Source organism: Rhinoraja longicauda, chromosome 2, assembly GCF_053455715.1.
Source record: "Rhinoraja longicauda isolate Sanriku21f chromosome 2, sRhiLon1.1, whole genome shotgun sequence".
Lineage (NCBI taxonomy): Eukaryota > Metazoa > Chordata > Chondrichthyes > Rajiformes > Arhynchobatidae > Rhinoraja > Rhinoraja longicauda.
This window is the reverse complement of record NC_135954.1, coordinates 115,566,563-115,587,896: the sequence shown is the minus strand read 5'-3', so window position 1 is coordinate 115,587,896 and position 21,334 is coordinate 115,566,563. Positions and strand designations below refer to the sequence as shown.

Genomic DNA, 21,334 nt, shown 5'->3' with positions numbered 1-21,334 from the left:
GGGAAGAAGCTGTTCCTAAATCTGGTCCTCGGTGCTATCAAACGTTGCATCTTCCGCCTGGAAGACAGAATGACGAGGATGTAAACAGGTGTAATCCAGTATCTGCACTTCATTGCTCTGTGGTTATGTTGGCTGCTTTCCCCACTGCTACGTGCTGCCACTGAGCTGCTGTTTGCTGCTGTGCAGGTGTCTGAGTTGGACACGAGGGATGGAGTGGCGCTCGATGCCATGGGGCAGGTGGTGAGGCAGAGGCACCAGCTGGACATGGCGGACTGCACCGACGTGCATGGCAGCACCCCGCTGTCAGATGCGGCTGGCGGGGGGCACCCCAATGCCATCCAATACCTCATCAAGAAAGGAGCCGATCCCAACTCCAAGGTAACCAGTGGGAGGATGGTGGGGGGGGGGTGGGGGATACTGGGTCAGGAGGGCCACCTCTCCCCCTCCCTGCTTCCCACACTGTGGCCCAGGCAGCAAGACGGGCTCTTCACCAGACACCACATACCCAGAACAGACACAGAGTGCTGGAGTAACTCCGCAGGTCAGGCAGCCTCCCTGTAGAAAAAGGATGGGTGACGTTTCGGGTCGGAACCCTTCTTCAGACTCTTGTACCTCCTCTGTCCCTGCCCATGTCCCCATGTATGTCAAGGGTTACCTGCCCCATTCCGCACCCCTCCCCATGTATTCCCTGTCCCACGTATGTCTAGGGTTCCGTGTCCACGTCTCCATGTCCCCATGTAAACATAGAAACAGAAACATAGAAAATAGGTGCAGGAAGAGGTCATTTGGCCCTTCGAGCCAGTACCGCCATTCATTGTGATCATGGCTGAGCATCCACAATCAGTAACCCACACCTGCCTGACCCTGTGTTTGTGTCCATGTGCTACCCATGTTCACATGCACTGACCCTGTGGTCTGTTTCCATGTGCTACCCATGTCTGCCTGACCCTGTGGTCTGTGTCCATGTGCTACCCGTGTTCACATGCACTGAACCTGGGTCCGTGTTCATGTGCAACTCACACGGCCTGACTGTGTGGTCTGTGTCAGGGTGCGTATGGACGGACCCCTCTGTATCGGGCAGCGTTTGGGGGCCACGTGGCAGCTGTTCAGGCCCTGCTCCAGAACGGAGCGGACCCTCGCATCCACGCGGAGGACGGCATGATCCCAAAAGAGGTAAGGACACGTCACCAGGGGCCGTTCACACTGCGCCACACACTGCGGACGGTCACGCTGCGCCACACACTGGGGCCCACTCACACTTGGCCCACTCACACTGCGCCACACACTGGGGCCCGCTCACACTGTGATGCACACACTGGGGCCCGCTCACACAGCGCCACACACTGGGGCCCGCTCACACTGTGGTGCACACACTGGGGCCCGCTCACACTGCGCTACACACTGGGGCCCACTCACACTGCGCCACACACTGGGGCCCACTCATACTGTGGTGCACACAATAGGGCCCACTCATACTGTGGTGCACACACTAGGGCCCGCTCACACTGTGGTGCACACACTGGGCCCGCTCACACTGTGGTACACACACTGGTGCCCGCTCACACTGTAGTGCACACACTGGGGCCCGCTCACACTGCGCCACACACCGGGGCCCGCTCACACTGCGGCACACACTGGGGCCCGCTCACATTGTAGTGCACACACTAGGGCACGCTCACAATGGGGCCCGCTCACACTGCGCCACACACTGGGGCCCGCTCACAATGCGCAACCGACTGGGGCCCGCTCACACTGTGGTACAGACACTGGGGCCAGCTCACACTGCGCCACACACTGGGGCCCGCTCACACTGTAGTGCACACACTAGGGCCCGCTCACACTGCGCCACACACTGGGGCCCGCTCACACTGTGGTACACACACTGGGGACCGCTCACACTGTGGTGCACACACTGGGGCCCGCTCACACTGTAGTGCCTACACTGGGGCCCGCTCACACTGTGGTGCACACACTGGGGCCCGCTCACACTGCGCCACACACTGGGGCCCGCTCACAATGCGCAACCGACTGGGGCCCGCTCACACTGTGGTACACACACTGGGGCCAGCTCACACTGCGCCACACACTGGGGCCCGCTCACACTGTAGTGCACACACTAGGGCCCGCTCACACTGCGCCACACACTGGGGCCCGCTCACACTGAAGTGCACACACTGGGGCCCACTCACACTGTAGTGCACACACTTGGGCCCGCTCACACTTTAGTGCACACACTGGGGCCCACTCATACTGTGGTGCACACACTGGGGCCCGCTCACACTGTGGTGCACACACTGGGGCCCGCTCACACTGCGCCACACACTGGGGCCCGCTCACACTGTGCTGCCCACACTGGGGCCCGCTCGCACTGTAGTGCACACACTGGGGCCCACTCACACTGTGGTGCACACACTGGGGCCTGCTCACACTGTACTGCACACTGGGGCCCGCTCACACTCTAGTGCACACACTGGGGTTAGCTCACACTGTAGTGCACACACTAGGGTCCGCTCACATTGCGCCACACACTGGGGCCCACTCACACTGTGGTACACACACTGCGGCCTGCTCACACTGGGGCCCGCTCACACTGTGGTACACACACTGGGGCCCGCTCACACTGTGGTACACACACTGGGGCCCGCTCACATGGTAGTGCACACACTGGGGCCCGCTCACACTGCGCCACACACTGGGGCCCACTCACACTGCGCCACACACTGGGGCCCACTGACATTGTAGTGCACACACTGGAGCCTGCTCACACTGTGATGCACACACTGGGGCCCACTCACACTGCGCCACACACTGGGGCCCACTCACACTGTGATGCACACACTGGGGCCCGCTCACATTGTGATGCACACACTGGGGCCCACACACACTGCGCCACACACTGGGGCTTACTCACACTGTGATGCACACACTGGGGCCCGCTCACACTGCGCCACACACTGGGGCCCACTCACACTGTGGTGCACAGACTGGGTCCCTTCACACTGCGCCACACACTGGGGCCCTTCACACTGCACCACACTCTGGGGCCCACTCACACTGTGGTGCACACACTGGGGCCCGCTCAAACTGTAGTGCCTACACTGGGGCCCGCTCACACTGTGGTGCACACACTGGGGCCCGCTCACACTGTAGTGCCTACACTGGGCCCACTCACACTGTAGTGCACACACAGGGGCCCGCTCACACTATAGTGCACACACTGGGGCCCGCTCACACTGTAGTGCACACACTGGGGCTAGCTCACACTGTGGTGCACACACTGGGCCCGCTCACACTGTAGTGCCTACACTGGGGCCCGCTCACACTGTGGTGCACACACTGGGGCCCGCTCACACTGTAGTGCCTACACTGGGCCCACTCACACTGTAGTGCACACACAGGGGCCCGCTCACACTATAGTGCACACACTGGGGCCCGCTCACACTGTAGTGCACACACTGGGGCCCGCTCACACTGCGCCACACACTGGGGCCCGCTAACACTGTAGTGCACTCACTGGGGCCCGCTCACACTGCGGCACACACTGGGGCCCGCTCACACTGCATCACACACTGGAGCCCGCTCACATTGTAGTGCACACCCTGGGGCCCGCTCACACTGCGCAACCGACTGGGGCCCGCTCACACTGTGGTACACACACTGGGGTCAGCTCACACTGCGCCACACACTGGGGCCCGCTCACACTGTAGTGCACACACTAGGGCCCGCACACACTGCGCCACACACTGGGGCCCGCTCACACTGTGGTACACACACTGAGGCCCGCTCACACTGTGGTACACACTTTGGGGCCTGCTCACATGGTAGTGCACACACTGGGGCCACTCACACTGTAGTGCACACACTGGGGCCCACTCACACTGCGCCACACACTGGGGCCCGCTCACACTGTAGTGCACACACTGGGGCCCACTCACACTGTAGTGCACACACTTGGGCCCGCTCACACTGTATTGCACACACTGGGGCCCACTAATGCTGTGGTGCACACACTGGGGCCCGCTCACACTGTGGTGCACACACTGGGGCCCGCTCACACTGCGCCACACACTGGGGCCCACTAATGCTGTGGTGCACACACTGGGTCCCGCTCACACTGTGGGGCACACACTGGGCCCACTCACACTGTAGTGCACACACTGGGCCCACTCACACTGTAGTGCACACACTGGGGCCCACTCACACTGTAGTGCACACACTGGGGCCCACTCACACTGTAGTGCACACACTGGGGCCCGCTCGCACTGTAGTGCACACACTGGGGCCCACTCACACTGTGGTGCACACACTAGGGCCTGCTCACACTGTACTGCACACTGGGGCCCGCTCACACTCTACTGCACACACTGGGGTTTGCTCACACTGTAGTGCACACACTAGGGTCCGCTCACACTGCGCCACACACTGGGGCCCACTCACACTGTGGTACACACACTGGGGCCCGCTCACACTGGGGCCCACTCACACTGTGCTGCCCACACTGGGGCCCACTCACACTGTGGTACACACACTGGGGCCCGCTCACACTGGGGCCCACTCACACTGTGGTACACACACTGGGGCCTGCTCACACTGGGGCCCGCTCACACTGTGGTACACACACTGGGGCCCGCTCACACTGTGGTACACACACTGGGGCCCGCTCACATGGTAGTGCACATACTGGGGCCCGCTCACACTGCGCCACACACTGGGGCCCGCTCACACTGCGCCACACACTGGGGCCCACTCACACTGCGCCACACACTGGGGCCCACTGACATTGTAGTGCACACACTGGGGCCCGCTCACACTGCGCCACACACTGGGGCCCGCTCACATGGTAGTGCACATACTGGGGCCCGCTCACACTGCGCCACACACTGGGGCCCGCTCACACTGGGGCCCACTCACACTGTGCTGCCCACACTGGGGCCCACTCACATTGTAGTGCACACACTGGAGCCTGCTCACACTGTGATGCACACACTGGGGCCCGCTCACACTGCGCCACACACTGGGGCCCACTCACACTGTGATGCACACACTGGGGCCCGCTCACACTGTGGTGCACAGACTGGGTCCCTTCACACTGCGCCACACACTGGGGCCCACTGACATTGTAGTGCACACACTGGGGCCCGCTCACACTGCGCCACACACTGGGGCCCGCTCACATGGTAGTGCACATACTGGGGCCCGCTCACACTGCGCCACACACTGGGGCCCGCTCACACTGGGGCCCACTCACACTGTGCTGCCCACACTGGGGCCCACTCACATTGTAGTGCACACACTGGAGCCTGCTCACACTGTGATGCACACACTGGGGCCCGCTCACACTGCGCCACACACTGGGACCCGCTCACACTGCGCCACACACTGGGGCCCACTCACACTGTGGTGCACAGACTGGGTCCCTTCACACTGCGCCACACACTGGGTCCCTTCACACTGCGCCACACTCTGGGGCCCACTCACACTGTGGTGCAAACAATGGGTCCCGCTCACACTGTAGTGCCTACACTGGGGCCCGCTCACACTGTGGTGCACACACTGGGGCCCGCTCACACTGTAGTGCCTACACTGGGGCCCGCTCACACTGTGGTGCACACACTGGGCCCACTCACACTGTAGTGCACACACAGGGGCCCGCTCACACTATAGTGCACACACTGGGTCCCGCTCACACTGTAGTGCACACACTGGGGCCCGCTCACACTGCGCCACACACTGGGGCCCACTCACACTGTGATGCACACACTGGGGCCCGCTCACACTGTGATGCACACACTGGGGCCGCACACACTGCGCCACACACTGGGGCTTACTCACACTGTGATGCACACACTGGGGCCCGCTCACACTGCGCCACACACTGGGGCCCACTCACACTGTGGTGCACAGACTGGGTCCCTTCACACTGCGCCACACACTGGGGCCCTTCACACTGCACCACACTCTGGGGCCCACTCACACTGTGGTGCACACACTGGGGCCCGCTCACACTGTAGTGCCTACACTGGGGCCCGCTCACACTGTGGTGCACACACTGGGGCCCGCTCACACTGTCGTGCCTACACTGGGCCCACTCACACTGTAGTGCACACACAGGGGCCCGCTCACACTATAGTGCACACACTGGGGCCCGCTCACACTGTAGTGCACACACTGGGGCTAGCTCACACTGTGGTGCACACACTGGGCCCGCTCACACTGTGGTATACACACTGGGGCCCGCTCACACTGTAGTGCACACACTGGGGCCCGCTCACACTGCGCCACACACTGGGGCCCGCTAACACTGTAGTGCACTCACTGGGGCCCGCTCACACTGCGGCACACACTGGGGCCCGCTCACACTGCGTCACACACTGGAGCCCGCTCGCATTGTAGTGCACACACTGGGGCCCGCTCACACTGCGCAACCGACTGGGGCCCGCTCACACTGTGGTACACACACTGGGGTCAGCTCACACTGCGCCACACACTGGGGCCCGCTCACACTGTAGTGCACACACTAGGGCCCGCACACACTGCGCCACACACTGGGGCCCGCTCACACTGTGGTACACACACTGAGGCCCGCTCACACTGTGGTACACACTTTGGGGCCTGCTCACATGGTAGTGCACACACTGGGGCCCGCTCACACTGCGCCACACACTGGGGCCCGCTCACACTGTGGGGCAGACACTGGGCCCACTCACACTGTAGTGCACACACTGGGCCCACTCACACTGTAGTGCACACACTGGGGCCCACTCACACTGCGCCACACACTGGGGCCCGCTCACACTGTAGTGCACACACTGGGGCCCACTCACACTGTAGTGCACACACTTGGGCCCGCTCACACTGTAGTGCACACACTGGGGCCCACTAATGCTGTCGTGCACACACTGGGGCCCGCTCACACTGTGGTGCACACACTGGGGCCCGCTCACACTGCGCCACACACTGGGGCCCACTAATGCTGTGGTGCACACACTGGGCCCACTCACACTGTAGTGCACACACTGGGCCCACTCACACTGTAGTGCACACACTGGGGCCCACTCACACTGTAGTGCACACACTGGGGCCCACTCACACTGTAGTGCACACACTGGGGCCCGCTCGCACTGTAGTGCACACACTGGGGCCCACTCACACTGTGGTGCACACACTAGGGCCTGCTCACACTGTACTGCACACTGGGGCCCGCTCACACTCTACTGCACACACTGGGGTTTGCTCACACTGTAGTGCACACACTAGGGTCCGCTCACACTGCGCCACACACTGGGGCCCACTCACACTGTGGTACACACACTGGGGCCCGCTCACACTGGGGCCCACTCACACTGTGCTGCCCACACTGGGGCCCACTCACACTGTGGTACACACACTGGGGCCCGCTCACACTGGGGCCCACTCACACTGTGGTACACACACTGGGGCCTGCTCACACTGGGGCCCGCTCACACTGTGGTACACACACTGGGGCCCGCTCACACTGTGGTACACACACTGGGGCCCGCTCACATGGTAGTGCACATACTGGGGCCCGCTCACACTGCGCCACACACTGGGGCCCGCTCACACTGCGCCACACACTGGGGCCCACTCACACTGCGCCACACACTGGGGCCCACTGACATTGTAGTGCACACACTGGGGCCCGCTCACACTGCGCCACACACTGGGGCCCGCTCACATGGTAGTGCACATACTGGGGCCCGCTCACACTGCGCCACACACTGGGGCCCGCTCACACTGGGGCCCACTCACACTGTGCTGCCCACACTGGGGCCCACTCACATTGTAGTGCACACACTGGAGCCTGCTCACACTGTGATGCACACACTGGGGCCCGCTCACACTGCGCCACACACTGGGGCCCACTCACACTGTGATGCACACACTGGGGCCCGCTCACACTGTGATGCACACACTGGGACCCGCTCACACTGCGCCACACACTGGGGCCCACTCACACTGTGGTGCACAGACTGGGTCCCTTCACACTGCGCCACACACTGGGGCCCTTCACACTGCGCCACACTCTGGGGCCCACTCACACTGTGGTGCACACACTGGGTCCCGCTCACACTGTAGTGCCTACACTGGGGCCCGCTCACACTGTGGTGCACACACTGGGGCCCGCTCACACTGTAGTGCCTACACTGGGGCCCGCTCACACTGTGGTGCACACACTGGGCCCACTCACACTGTAGTGCACACACAGGGGCCCGCTCACACTATAGTGCACACACTGGGGCCCGCTCACACTGTAGTGCACACACTGGGGCTCGCTCACACTGTGGTGCACACACTGGGCCCACTCATACTGTGGTACACACACTGGGGCCCGCTCACACTGTAGTGCACACACTGGGGCCCGCTCACACTGCGCCACACACTGGGGCCCGCTAACACTGTAGTGCACTCACTGGGGCTCGCTCACACTGCGGCACACACTGGGGCCCGCTCACACTGCGGCACACACTGGAGCCCGCTCACATTGTAGTGCACACACTGGGGCCCGCTCACACTGCGCCACACACTGGGGCCCGCTCACACTGTGGTACACACACTGGGTACCGCTCACACTGTGGTACACACATTGGGGCGTGCTCACATGGTAGTGCACACACTGGGGCCCGCTCACACTGCGCCACACACTGGGGCCCGCTCACACTGTAGTGCACACACTGGGGCCCACTCATACTGTGGTGCACACACTGGGGCCCGCTCACACTGTGCTGCCCACACTGGGGCTCGTTCACACTGTGGTGCACACACTGGGCCCACTCACACTGTATTGCACACACTGGGGCCCGCTCACACTGTAGTGCACACACTGGGGCCCGCTGACACTGTAGTGCACACACTGGGGCCCACTCACACTGGTGCACACACTGGGGCCTGCTCACACTGTACTGCACACTGTGATGCACACACTGGGGCCCGCTCACACTGTGCTGCACACACTGGGGTTCGCACACACTGTGGTGCACACACGGGCCTGCTCACTCTGTACTGCACACTGTGATGCACACACTGGGGCCCGCTCCCACTGCGCCACACACTGGGGCCCGCTCACACTGTAGTGCACACACTAGGGTCCGCTCACACTGCGCCACACACTGGGGCCCGCTCACACTGTGGTACACACACTGGGGGCCCGCTCACACTGTGGTACACACACTGGGTAGTGCACACACTGGGGCCTGCTCACTGGGTCCGCTCACACTGCGCCACACACTGGGGCCCGCTCACACTGTGGTACACACACTGGGGGCCCGCTCACACTGTGGTACACACACATGGTAGTGCACACACTGGGGCCTGCTCACACTGCGCCACACACTGGGGCCCGCTCACACTGCGCCACACACAGGGGCCCACTCACACTGCGCCACACACTGGGGCCCACTCACATTATAGTACACACACTGGAGCCCGCTCACACTGGGGCCCACTCACACTGTGGTGCACACACTGGGGCCCACTCACACTGTGGTGCACACACTGGGGCCCGCTCACACTGTAGTGCACACACTAGGGCTCGCTCACACTGCAGCACACACTGGGGCCTGCTCACACTGTGGTGCACACACTGGGCCCACTCACACTGTAGTGCACACACTGGGGCCCGCTCACATTGTAGTGCACATACTGGGGCCCGCTCACACTGGGGCCCGCTCACACTGCGCCACACACTGGGGCCCGCTCACACTGCGCCACACACTGGGGCCCGCTCACACTGGTACATACACTGAGGCCCGCTCACACTGTAGTGCACACACTAGGGCCTGCTCACACTGTGGTACACACACTGGGGCTCGCTCACACTGCGGCACACACTGGGGCCCGCTCACATTGTAGTGCACATACTGGGGCCTGCTCACACTGGGGCCCGCTCACACTGCGCCACACACTGGGGCCCGCTCACACTGTGGTGCACACACTGGGGCCTGCTCACACTTTACTGCATACTGTGATAAACACACTGGGGCCCGCTCACACTGCGTCACACACTGGGGCCCGCTCACACTGCGGCACACACAGGGGCCCGCTCACACTGCGGCACACACTGGGGCCTGCTCACACTGCGCCACACACTGGGGCCCGCTCACACTGTGGTGCACACACTGGGGCCCGCTCACACTGTAGTGCACACAGTGGGACCCGCTCACGCGGCGCCACACACTGGGGCCAGCTCACACTGTGGTGCACACACTGGGGCCAGCTCACACTGCGCCACACACTGGGGCCCACTCACACTGTGGTGCACACACTGGGGCCAGCTCACACTGTGGTGCACACACTGGGGCCCGCTCACACTGTAGTGCACACACTGGGACCCGCTCACGCGGCGCCACACACTGGGGCCCGCTCACACTGCACCACACACTGGGGCCCGGTCACACTGCGACACACACTGGGGCCCGCTCACACTGTGGTGCACACACTGGGTTGGGGTGGGGTGGGTTGGGGTTGGGAGGGTTGGGGTGGGGTGGGTTGGGGTGGGGAGGGTTGGGGTGGGGCGGGGTGGGGAGGGTTGGGGCGGGGTGGGGAGGGTTGGGGTGGGGAGGGTTGGGGTGGGGAGGGTTGGGGTGGGGCGGGGTGGGGAGGGTTGGGGCGGGGAGGGGAGGGTTGGGGTGGGGAGGGTTGGGGTGGGGAGGGTTGGGGTGGGGCGGGGTGGGGAGGGTTGGGGCGGGGAGGGGAGGGTTGGGGTGGGGAGGGTTTGGGTTGGGGTGGGGGGGTTGTGGTTAGGTTGGGGAGGGGCGGTGGGGTGGGTTGGGGTGGGGAGGGTTGGGGTGGGGCGGGGTGGGGAGGGTTGGGGCGGGGAGGGGAGGGTTGGGGTGGGGAGGGTTTGGGTTGGGGTGGGGGGGTTGTGGTTAGGTTGGGGAGGGGCGGTGGGTTGGGGTGGGGATGGTGGGGTGGGGCGTGGGGAGGGGCAGGGGGCTGGTTCCTGGTTCCTAACGTTCCCTGTGGGGGTGTGCAGATTGCGTCGACAGACTCCACCACTACGATCCTACAGGAATGGGACATTGGGCACACCGAGGTCCTGAGGGAGAAGATGGAAGCGGATGTCCAGCGTCAGCGGGTCGCAGAGCAGCAGCAGAAGAGGGAGGAAGCCGACAGGTCAGGGGCAAGGGCGGGGGGGTGGGGGTAGGGGGGGGTAGGGGGGGGCAGGGGGACAACCTTACATTTATCTATATTATACTGCATCTGCCACGCATCTGCCCACTCACTCAACCTGTCCAGGTCACCCTGCAACCTCCTAACATCCTCTTCACAGTCACACTGCCACCCAGCTTTGTGTCATCCGCAAACTTGCTAGTGTTGCTTCTAATTCCCTCTTCCAAATTATTCCGAATCACTGGTAAACAGTTGCGGCCCCAACACCGAGCCTTGCGGCACTCTACTCTCTACTGCCTGCCATTCTGAAAAGGACCCATTTACTCCTACTCTTTGCTTCCTGTCTGCCAACCAATTCTCTATCCATGTCAACACCCTACGCCCAATACCATGTGCTCTAATTTTAGTCACCAATCTCCCGTGTGGGACCTTTTCAAAGGTTTTCCGAAAGTCTAGATACACTACATCCACTGGCTCCCCTTCATCCATTTTACTTCTCACAACTTCAAAAAATTCCAGAAGATTAGTCAAGCATGATTTCCCTTTCATAAATCCATGCTGACTTGGACCAATCCTTTTACTGCTATCCAAATGCACCGTTATTACCTCTTTAATAATTGACTCCAGCATCTTCCCCACCACCGATGTTAGGCTAACTGGTCGTTCCCCATTTTCTCTCTTGCTCCTTTCTTGAAAAGTGGGATGACATTAGCTACCCTCCAATCCACAGGAACTGATCCTGAATCTATTGAGCATTGTACGTCCCAGTACGTCCACTATTTCTGGAGCCACCTCCCTGAGTACCCTGGGATACAGACCATCAGGCCCTGGGGATTTATCAACCTTCAGTCCATTCGTCTACCCAATACTATTTCTTTCAGTTCCTCTATCCCCCTAGATCCTCTGTCCTCCAGTACATCTGGGAGATTGTTTGTGTCTTCCTTCGTGAAGACAGATCCAAAGTACCTGTTCAACTCTTCTGCCATTTCCTTGTTACTTATAATAATTTCACCCTTGTCTGCCTTCAAGGGACCCACATTTGCTACTCTTTTTCTCTTAACATATCTAAAGAAGCTTTAACTGTCATTCTTTATATTCTTGGCCAGCTTCCCCTCGTACTTCATCTTTTCAGCCCGTATTGCCCGTTTTGTTACCTTCTGTTGTTCTTTGAAAGTTTCCTAATCCTCTGGCTTCCTGCTACTCTTTGCTGTGTTATATATCTTTTCTTTTAGTTTTATTCCATCCCTAACTTCCCTTGTCAGCCACGATTGCCTCCTGCTCCCCTTAGAATCTTTCTTCCGCTTTGGAATGAAATGATCCTGCATCTTCCGGATTATGCCCAGAAATTCCTGCCATTGCTGTTCCACCGTCCATCCTGCTCGGATCCCTTTCCAGTCAACCTTGGCCAGCTCCTCTCTCATGCCTTCATAGTCCCCTTTGTTCAACTGCAACGCTGACACTTCCGATTTAACCTTCTCCCTCTTAAATTGCAGATTAAAACTAATCATATTATGATCACAACTAATCATATTATGATCACTACCTCCAAGCAGCTCCTTCACCTCGAGTTCTCTTATCAAATCTGATTCATTGGACAACACTAAATCCAGAATTGCCCTTTCTCTGGTAGGCTCCAGCACAAGATGCTCTAAGAATCCATCTCGGAGGCACTCTACAAACTCTCTTTCTTGGGGCCCAGAACCAACATGATTTTCCCAGTCTACCTGCATATTGAAATCCCCCATCACCACAGTGGCATTACCTTTGTTACATGCCAGCTTTAACTTCTGCTGCAACTTACACCCTACATCCCGGCTACTATCCGGGTCGGGGAGAGGGGGGACAGGGGGAGAAAGGAGGGGGCAGAGGGGGAGAGGAGAGGGCAGGGGAAGAGAGGAGGGTGCAGGGGGAGAGAGGAGGGGGCAGGGGGAGAGAGGAGGGGACAGGGGGAGAGAGGAGGGGGCAGGGGGAGAGAGGTTGCTGGGGGAGAGAGGAGGGGGCAAGGGGAGAGAGGAGGGGGCAGGGGGAGAGAGGAGGGGGCAGGGGGAGAGAGGAGGGGGCAGGGGGAGAGAGGAGGGGGCAGGGGGAGAGAGGAGGGGGCAGGGGGAGAGAGGAGGGGGCAGGGGGAGAGAGGAGGGGGCAAGGGGAGAGAGGAGGGGGCAGGGGGAGAGAGGTTGCTGGGGGAGAGAGGAGGGGGCAGGGGAGGGGAGGGGGGGCGGGGAGGGGAGGGGGCAGGGGGAGAGAGGAGGGGGCAGGGGAGAGAGGTTGCAGGGGGAGAGAGGAGGGGGCAAGGGGAGAGAGGAGGGGGCAGGGGGAGAGAGGTTGCTGGGGGAGAGAGGAGGGGGCAAGGGGAGAGAGGAGGGGGCAGGGGGAGAGAGGAGGGGGCAGGGGAGGGGAGGGGGGGCAGGGGAGGGGAGGGGGCAGGGGAGAGAGGAGGGGGCAGAGGGAGAGAGGACGGGGCAGGGGGAGAGAGGAGGGGACAGAGAGAGGAGGGGGAGGGGGAGAGAGGAGGGGCAGAGGGAGAGGGGAGGGAGCAGGGGGAGAGAGGAGGGGGCAGGGGGAGAGAGGAGGGGGCAGTGGGAGAGAGGAGGGGGCAGGGGGAGAGAGGAGGGGGCAGGGGGAGAGAGGAGGGGACAGAGAGAGGAGGGGGCAGAGGGAGAGAGGACGGGGCAGGGGGAGAGAGGAGGGGCAGGGGGAGAGAGGAGGAGGCAGGGGGAGAGAGGAGGGGGCAGGGGGAGAGAGGTTGCTGGGGGAGAGAGGAGGGGGCAGTGGGGGGAAGGGGCCTGGGAGGGGGTGAGCGGCTGACCCCTGGGGATGTGATCCCTGACACGCTACATCCCTCCCTGTCCAGGGTCCAGAACCAGGTGTCAGAAATGGAGAAGGAGCAAAACCGCACCCAGCAAGAGGTGAGTGTCGCAGTGGTGACCCCCCACTCCCTGCTCTCCCCCACGCCCCTCCACAGGGAAGACCATTGATCTGTCCGGTCTCAGGCTGACCCCCCCCACACTGACCCCCCCCCCCACACAGACCCCTCCCCCCCACACTGACCCCCCTCACCCACACTGACCCCCTCCCCCTCCACAGTGACCCCCCCCAAATTATCTAAGGCCCTAAATTTTCAAATAACTATAATACAATTCTTATTGAGGATGCCCTCCACCCCCCGCGGTGCCCAGCGGTCCCGGAAACCCCCCAGGGTGCCCGTGGACAGCGCGTACTCCCTCTCTAACCCCACCCGGGCGTGGACATAACCCTGAAAAAGAGGCAGGCAGCCGGCTCGGACAGAGCCCTCTTCCGCCAGGCGCCGTGACTCGCGGATGGCCAGCTTGGCCAGGCTCAGGAGCAACCCGACCAGGACATCTTCGGCCCTGCCCTCTTCCCTACGCACACAATGTCCAGAGATGAGGATGGTGAGTGTGAAGTGCAGCCAGAAGGCGAGGAGCAGCCCCTTTAGATATTGGAACAGGGGCTGCAACCTCACACACTCCATGTACACGTGGTACACAGACTCACACACTCCATGTACACGTGGTACACATACTCACACACTCCATGTACACGTGGAACACAGACTCACACACTCCATGTACACGTGGTACACAGACTCACACACTCCATGTACACGTGGTACACAGACTCACACACTACATGTACACGTGGTACACAGACTCACACACTCCATGTACAAGTGGTACACAGACTCACACACTCCATGTACACGTGGTACACAGACTCACACACTCCATGTACACGTGGTACACAGACCCTTCCAGCCCACAAAGGTGGCAGGCGGCTGGCGAGTCTGTGAACCAACCGCGAGACAAACAGGTTGCAGGGGACTCCTCGGTGCAGTGCCCTCAACCCCAGGCCCCCGATGTAGAGGGGCAGAATCCCTGCGTAGAGAGACCCCACTGGGGGGCCGCCTCGCGACCGGGGGCAACACCGACCGCCAGTTAGTGTGCGGACGGTGGACCAGGGCGAGGAAGTGCAGGGTGTGGAGGAGGAGCCCCTGCAGGACTCCCCTTCCTGCGTCTCGGAGGGAGATGAAGGGCGTTGAGGAAATGCGGCTCATGTTGTGTGGGACCGGCTCCGGGGAAGGATTACGGCGCCTGGTCCGACGAGTACTTCCGGCTAAGCGGGGGTTTGTTCAGCCACGAGTACCCCACATGCTCGAGACCCCCCCCGACACCCAGCGGGGCGGGACAAGGGGGGCCGCTCTCACCCATGGGCCCCCCAACACCCAGCGGGGCGGGACAAGGGGGGACCGCTCTCACCCCCCCGACACTCGGTGGGGCGGGACAAGGGGGGGGCGCTCTTACCCACGGGCCCCCCAACACCCAGCGGGGCGGGACAAGGGGGGACCGCTCTCACCCATGGGCCCCCCAACACCCAGCGGGGCGGGACAAGGGGGGCGCTCTCACCCATGGGCCCCCCAACACCCAGCGGGGCGGGACAAGGGGGGGCGCTCTCACCCACGGGCCCCCCAACACCCAGCAGTGCGGGACAAGGGGGGACCGCTCTCACCCATGGGCCCCCCAACACCCAGCGGGGCGGGACAAGGGGGGACCGCTCTCACCCCCCCGACACTCGGCGGGGCGGGACAAGGGGGGGGGCGCTCTTACCCACGGGCCCCCCAACACCCAGCGGGGTGAGACAAGGGCCGGCTGCTCTCACACCCGGACCCCCCGATACTCAGTGTGGCTGGACAAGGGGGGGCCGTTCTCACACCCAGGCCGTCGCCCGTCGCCAGCAACCAGGTTCCAGACTCTCAGCAAGTCCCGGTAGAAGCCGGGCATCCCCAGCAGGACAGCACGGCTGACCCCCACCATCAGGATCCGCGTACCTGCTTGAAGGCAGCGGCCCAGCACGTGCCAGCTGGGAGGACGCTCCGAGTACAGGTATCTCTGCAGAGTCCTGAGGCGGAGAGCTGCCAACTGGGTGCGGATGCACACCAGCGACTGCCCGCCCTCCTCAATCGGGAGACTCAGGACCGCTGCACAGACCCAGTGCTTTCTGTTGCCCCAGAAGATGTCCACCAACTTCTTCTGGATGATCCCAGCAAAAGTGGCCGATGGACCAATGTGGTCAATGCCCAGCACCCTGCCCCGGTAGGAAAGCACCCTGAGGAGACCTAACCAGCGCCCCAGCCGGGCGACGACTTTCAACTCCAGCTCCTGCCAGTTCGCCAGCCAGGTCTCCGCGACAGGACTCAGGTAGACTCCCAAGTAAAGGAGGCGCGTGGTGCTCCACGTGAAAAAACGCATCTCCTCAGGGAGGGAGTCCACCTGCCAGGGACCCACCAAGTGTCCAGAACATTTCCCCCAGTTGATCCTTGCAGAGGAGGCGGCCGAGAAGACTCGTTGGCACTCGCGCATCATCTGCAGATCGGCGGGGTCAGTGACCATGAGGAGCACGTCATCGGCATAGACTGATAGGACCACCACCATATCCGGCTCACGTAGAACCAAGCCCGTCAACCTCCTCCGAAGCAGACTAAGGAATGGCTCCACGCAGATGGCGTACAGTTGGCCTGACATGGGGCAGCCCTGACGTACTCCTCTGTGGAAGGGAATGGGGGCCGTCAAGGATCCGTTGACCTTGACGAGGCACTCCGCAGTGGCGTATAGAAGTCGGATCCGGGCCACAAAGTGCCGTCCGAACCCGCAGAGTCCTCAGCAGATACTCGTGATCCACCCTGTTGAAAGCCTTCTCCTGGTCAAGGGAGAGAAAGGCAGTGGTTATACCGGTCTCCTGAGCCAGGTAGACCAGGTCCCGGACCAGATGGATATTGTCCTGGATGGACCGGCCCGGGACTGTGTAAGACTGGTCAGGGTGGATCACTTGGGCCTGCGCTGGGCCCAGACGGTTGGCCATTGCCCTGGCAAAGACCCTGTAGTCGGTACAGAAGAGGGAGACCGGGCGCCAGTTCTTTAGAAGGCGGAGATCACCCTTCTTGGGCAGAAGGACCACGACAGCCCTCCACTAAGACAGGGGCATCTCCCTGGTCGCCAGGCTCTCCATCAGGACCATGGTGTAGTCCTCCCCCAGGACCATGGTGTAGTCCACACTGAACCATGGTGTAGTCCTCCCCCAGGACCATGGTGTAGTCCACACTGAACCATGGTGTAGTCCTCCCCCAGGACCATGGTGTGGTCCAAACTCTGGACCATGGTGTAGTCCACACTGAACCATGGTGTAGTCCTCCCCCAGGACCATGGTGTAGTCCACACTGAACCATGGTGTAGTCCACACAGGACCATGGTGTGGTCCTCCCCCAGGACCATGGTGTAGTCCACACTCTGGACCATGGTGTAGTCCAGTGTACTCCTCCCCCAGGACCATGATGTGGTCCTCCCCCAGGACCATGGTGTGGTCCACTCTCTGGACCATGGTGTAGACCACACTCTGAACCATGGTGTAGTCCACACAGGACCATGGTGTAGTCCACACAGGACCATGGTGTGGTCCTCCCCCAGGATCATAGTGTGGTCCACTCTCTGGACCATGGTGTGGTCCTCCCCCAGGACCATGGTGTAGTCCACAGGACCATGGTTTGGTCCTCCCCCAGGGTCCCCCAGAAAGTGCGGAGGAAGTCTGCTGTCAGGCTGTCCAGGCCATGCGGATTTGTCCCCTGGGATCTGATGGGGGCCGCGGTCAGTTTGTCCAGTGTCGGGGCGTCCAGACGCTCAGCACCCTCCAGGCCGACCGTGGCTAGACCTTCCCACAGATCACTGCGCTCGTCCACGCCGGAGCTATCCGGTGAGAACAAGGTCCCGTAAAAGGACCTCACCGCCGCGTTGGGTGACAGGGGAATCATCGTCAGCGAGCAGCTCCACTAACTGCTGACGGACTCCCCGCCACAACTCCAGCGAGTAGAAGGGTGAACCGCGGTCCAAATCGTGGAGCGTGTGGGTCCGCTACCTCACGTACGCACCTCGAGATTGCTGTAACTGCAGCTCCTTCAGTGCATCCTTCTTCTCCTGGTATTCCCTCCAGAGGGTCGGGTCCCTGCCGGTCTGACTTAGACACAAATCCACATGGAGCAGCTCACTCCCGAGCTGCCTGACCTCTAGGTCGCCCCCTAGTGTACTCCTGACAGAAACGCCGGGTGTGGGCCTTGCCCACGTCCCACCATAGCCGCAGGGAGTGAAATCCTCCCCGCTTCCCCCTCCAAGTGGTCCGGAACCTCACCAACGAGTCCTGGAACCGGCGATCCTCCAGCAGCCGGCTGTTACAGTGCCATTACGCGGATCGCCCCGTGTAGGCAGCGGGTAAACTCCGCCCACACCAGGTGGTGGTCCCAGCACGGCACTGGCCGCATGGAGGCCGCCGAGACATGGGAGACGTACGCCCGAGAAATGTACAGGCGGTCGATACGAGATCCACGCCCCCCCCCCCCCCCCCCCCCCCAACCTCCTGGAGACTGCACTAGATTCGGGGTGGAGGGTCCTCCAGGAGTCACGGACTCCTTCACTTCTTCACCGACTCCTGGCCGCACTGGACACCGGAACGGTCTCCTTCCTCGACGGTACAGTTGACGTCTCCCCCGAGGATCACGCAGTTAGTCGCCAGAGTCGATGGACCTCAGTAGCGTAGACACGTCCCGGAACAGGCGTGCACGCAACACGCTGGGCCTGGGGGCGTACACGTTGACAAAATGCAACTGCACGCCATCCCGATGCACGGCCAAGTGAAGCAAGCGGCCTGGCACCAGTTCCTGCACCTTTACCATTTCTGACCGGAAATTTGGGACCAACAAAATGGCCGCCTCGCTGGAAATGGAGCTGCGGTGACTCACGTAGACCTCTCCATCCCACTCCAGGAGCCAGGTGGACTCGTCTCCTGGGATGGTGTAGGTTTCCTGCAGGAAGCTTCCTCAGGGTTGAGAGATGGTTGAACCTGCGGGGAGACGCCTTGCTGCCGTTCACGGTGTAACTGGCTATAGTGATCGCCATTTCAGGAGTACACTAGATGCCATCACCAGTCCCCCGGTCACTGACAGCAGAGCCTCTCCTCCTGCTACGGACCCTGGGTGGAGCGGAGTTGCCGATGCCTTCCGAATCCGGGCTCCAAGGGGCTCGTTACTGGTCCGTCTCCCCTCAGCAGGAACAACGCTGCTCTGGGCCTCGGCCTTTTGCAGGTCGTCCAGGAAGGTCCTGAGCTGACGCCAGTCGTTCCCCTTCACCACCTTGCCCCTCTCCTTTTTGAGGATGAGGTTCAGCGAGCTGCTGAGCCCATGCAAGTTTGGCCGCCGGAGGGAGGCCAGTTTGGGCTGACGTTTGGCAGCATGGTGGCCGCGGTGAACTCACGGATTACCTCCACTGGAAAGTTTCATTTAGTTTAGAGATGCAGAGCGGAAACAGGCCCTTCAGCCCACCAAGTCCGCACTGACCAGTGATCCCCACACATTAACAGTATCCTGCACACTGGTCTTCACTGCTCCTGCAGCAACGATAGGGATTTCTGCTATCTGTGTTGTTGGACCAGAGGACATAGGTTCAAGGTGAAGGGGGAAAGATTTAATAGGAATCCGAGGGGTAACTTTTTCACACGGAGGGTGGTGGGTGTACGGAACAAGCTGCCAGAGGAGGTAGTTGAGGCTGGAACTATCCCAACGTTTAGAAGCAGTTGGACAGGTACATGGATAGGACAGGTTTGGAGGGATATGGACCAAACGCTGGCAGGTGGGACCAGTGTAGCTTGGACATTGTTGGCCGGTGTGGGCAAGTTGGGCAAAAGGGCCTGTTTCCACACTATCACTCTGTGACTCTATGACTATGAAGGGCCTGTTTCCACACTGTATCACTCTGTGACTCTATGTCTATGAAGGGCCTGTTTCCACACTGTATCACTGTGACTCTATGTCTATGAAGGGCCTGTTTCCACACTGTATCACTCTGTGACTCTATGTCTATGAAGGGCCTGTTTCCACACTGTATCACTGTGACTCTATGTCTATGAAGGGCCTGTTTCCACACTGTATCACTCTATGACTCTATGACTAGACCGGCCCGGTCAGTAACGATGAGGCAGTAGGGGGGTGGGGGGGGGGGGAGGGAGTTGTCCCAGGCACAGGTGAAAAGTCCAGAACAGTTATGTTCCCCCTTTTGGTGCATCACTGTTTGTTGGCAGGCTGCCAGCCACTGTCGTGGGAGCTATGCTGTTCGATAATGACCCAGCCCAAAACACACAGAAACTTCTCAAAAGAAATCTCTGCAGAGTTGCATCGATACACACGATGTTTATAAGTATCGCTGTACCTCCTCCAAAGTCTCAAAAGATGCATGGAAATCGACAGATTTGTGCGTTTTGTCAAGAGCTGCACAGAGGAGGGGTGATACTGAGGGAGTGAGGTACTGAGGGAGTGGGGTACTGAGGGAGTGGGGTACTGAGGGAGTGGGGTACTGGGGGAGTGGGGGAGTGGGGTACTGAGGGAGTGGGGTACTGAGGGAGTGGGGTACTGGGGGAGTGGGGGAGTGGGGTACTGAGGGAGTGGGGTACTGGGGAGTGGGGTACTGAGGGAGTGGGGGTACTGAGGGAGTGGGGTACTGAGGGAGTGGGGTACTGAGGGAGTGGGGTACTGAGGGAGTGGGGTACTGAGGGAGTAGGGTACTGGGGGAGTGGGGTAACTGAGGGAGTGGGGTACTGGGGGAGTGGGGTACTGAGGGAGTGGGGTACTGAGGGAGTGGGGTACTGAGGGAGTGGGGGTACTGAGGAGTGGGGTACTGAGGGAGTGGGGTACTGAGGGAGTGGGGGTACTGGGGGAGTGGGGTACTGGGGAGTGGGTTACTGGGGGACTGGGGTACTGAGGGAGTGGGGTACTGGGGGAGTGGGGTACTGGGGGAGTGGGGTACTGAGGGAGAGGGTACTGAGGGAGGGTGATACTGACGTGTACAAGGCAGGGGTTCAGCATGAACTGAGAGCTGGGGGGAGGGAGAGCCCTCACCGGTGTGTGGGATCAGTGCTGTGTTGCCCACATTAACCCCCTCACTCCCACGCATTACCCACACTAACCCCGTCACTCCCACACATTACCCACACTAACCCCGTCACTCCCACACATTACCCACACTAACCCCGTCACTCCCACACATTGACCACTCTAACCCCGTCACTCCCACAGATGCACAAGGCCTATGCTGAGCTCCAGAAACGCATCAATGAGCACGACAAGTGTGTGCTTCAAACATGGGCAAGACCAACA

The 21,334-nt window shown here is 61.2% G+C and overlaps 1 protein-coding gene across 1 annotated transcript in view; it reads left to right on the top strand.

The window, feature by feature from the left end:
• Positions 1 to 21,331, top strand: part of LOC144607480 (IQ motif and ankyrin repeat domain-containing protein 1-like) — a gene marked incomplete at its 3' end in the record, with an annotated part of 41,377 nt that extends 20,046 nt beyond the window's left edge. Inside the window, exons 6-10 of the mRNA XM_078424352.1 lie at positions 187 to 378; positions 1,048 to 1,173; positions 10,994 to 11,133; positions 13,982 to 14,036; positions 21,254 to 21,331. Coding sequence (XP_078280478.1) covers positions 187 to 378; positions 1,048 to 1,173; positions 10,994 to 11,133; positions 13,982 to 14,036; positions 21,254 to 21,331 — 591 coding nt within the window. The remainder of the gene's footprint in view (positions 1 to 186; positions 379 to 1,047; positions 1,174 to 10,993; positions 11,134 to 13,981; positions 14,037 to 21,253) is intronic.
• Between the last annotated feature and the right edge of the window lie 3 nt (positions 21,332 to 21,334).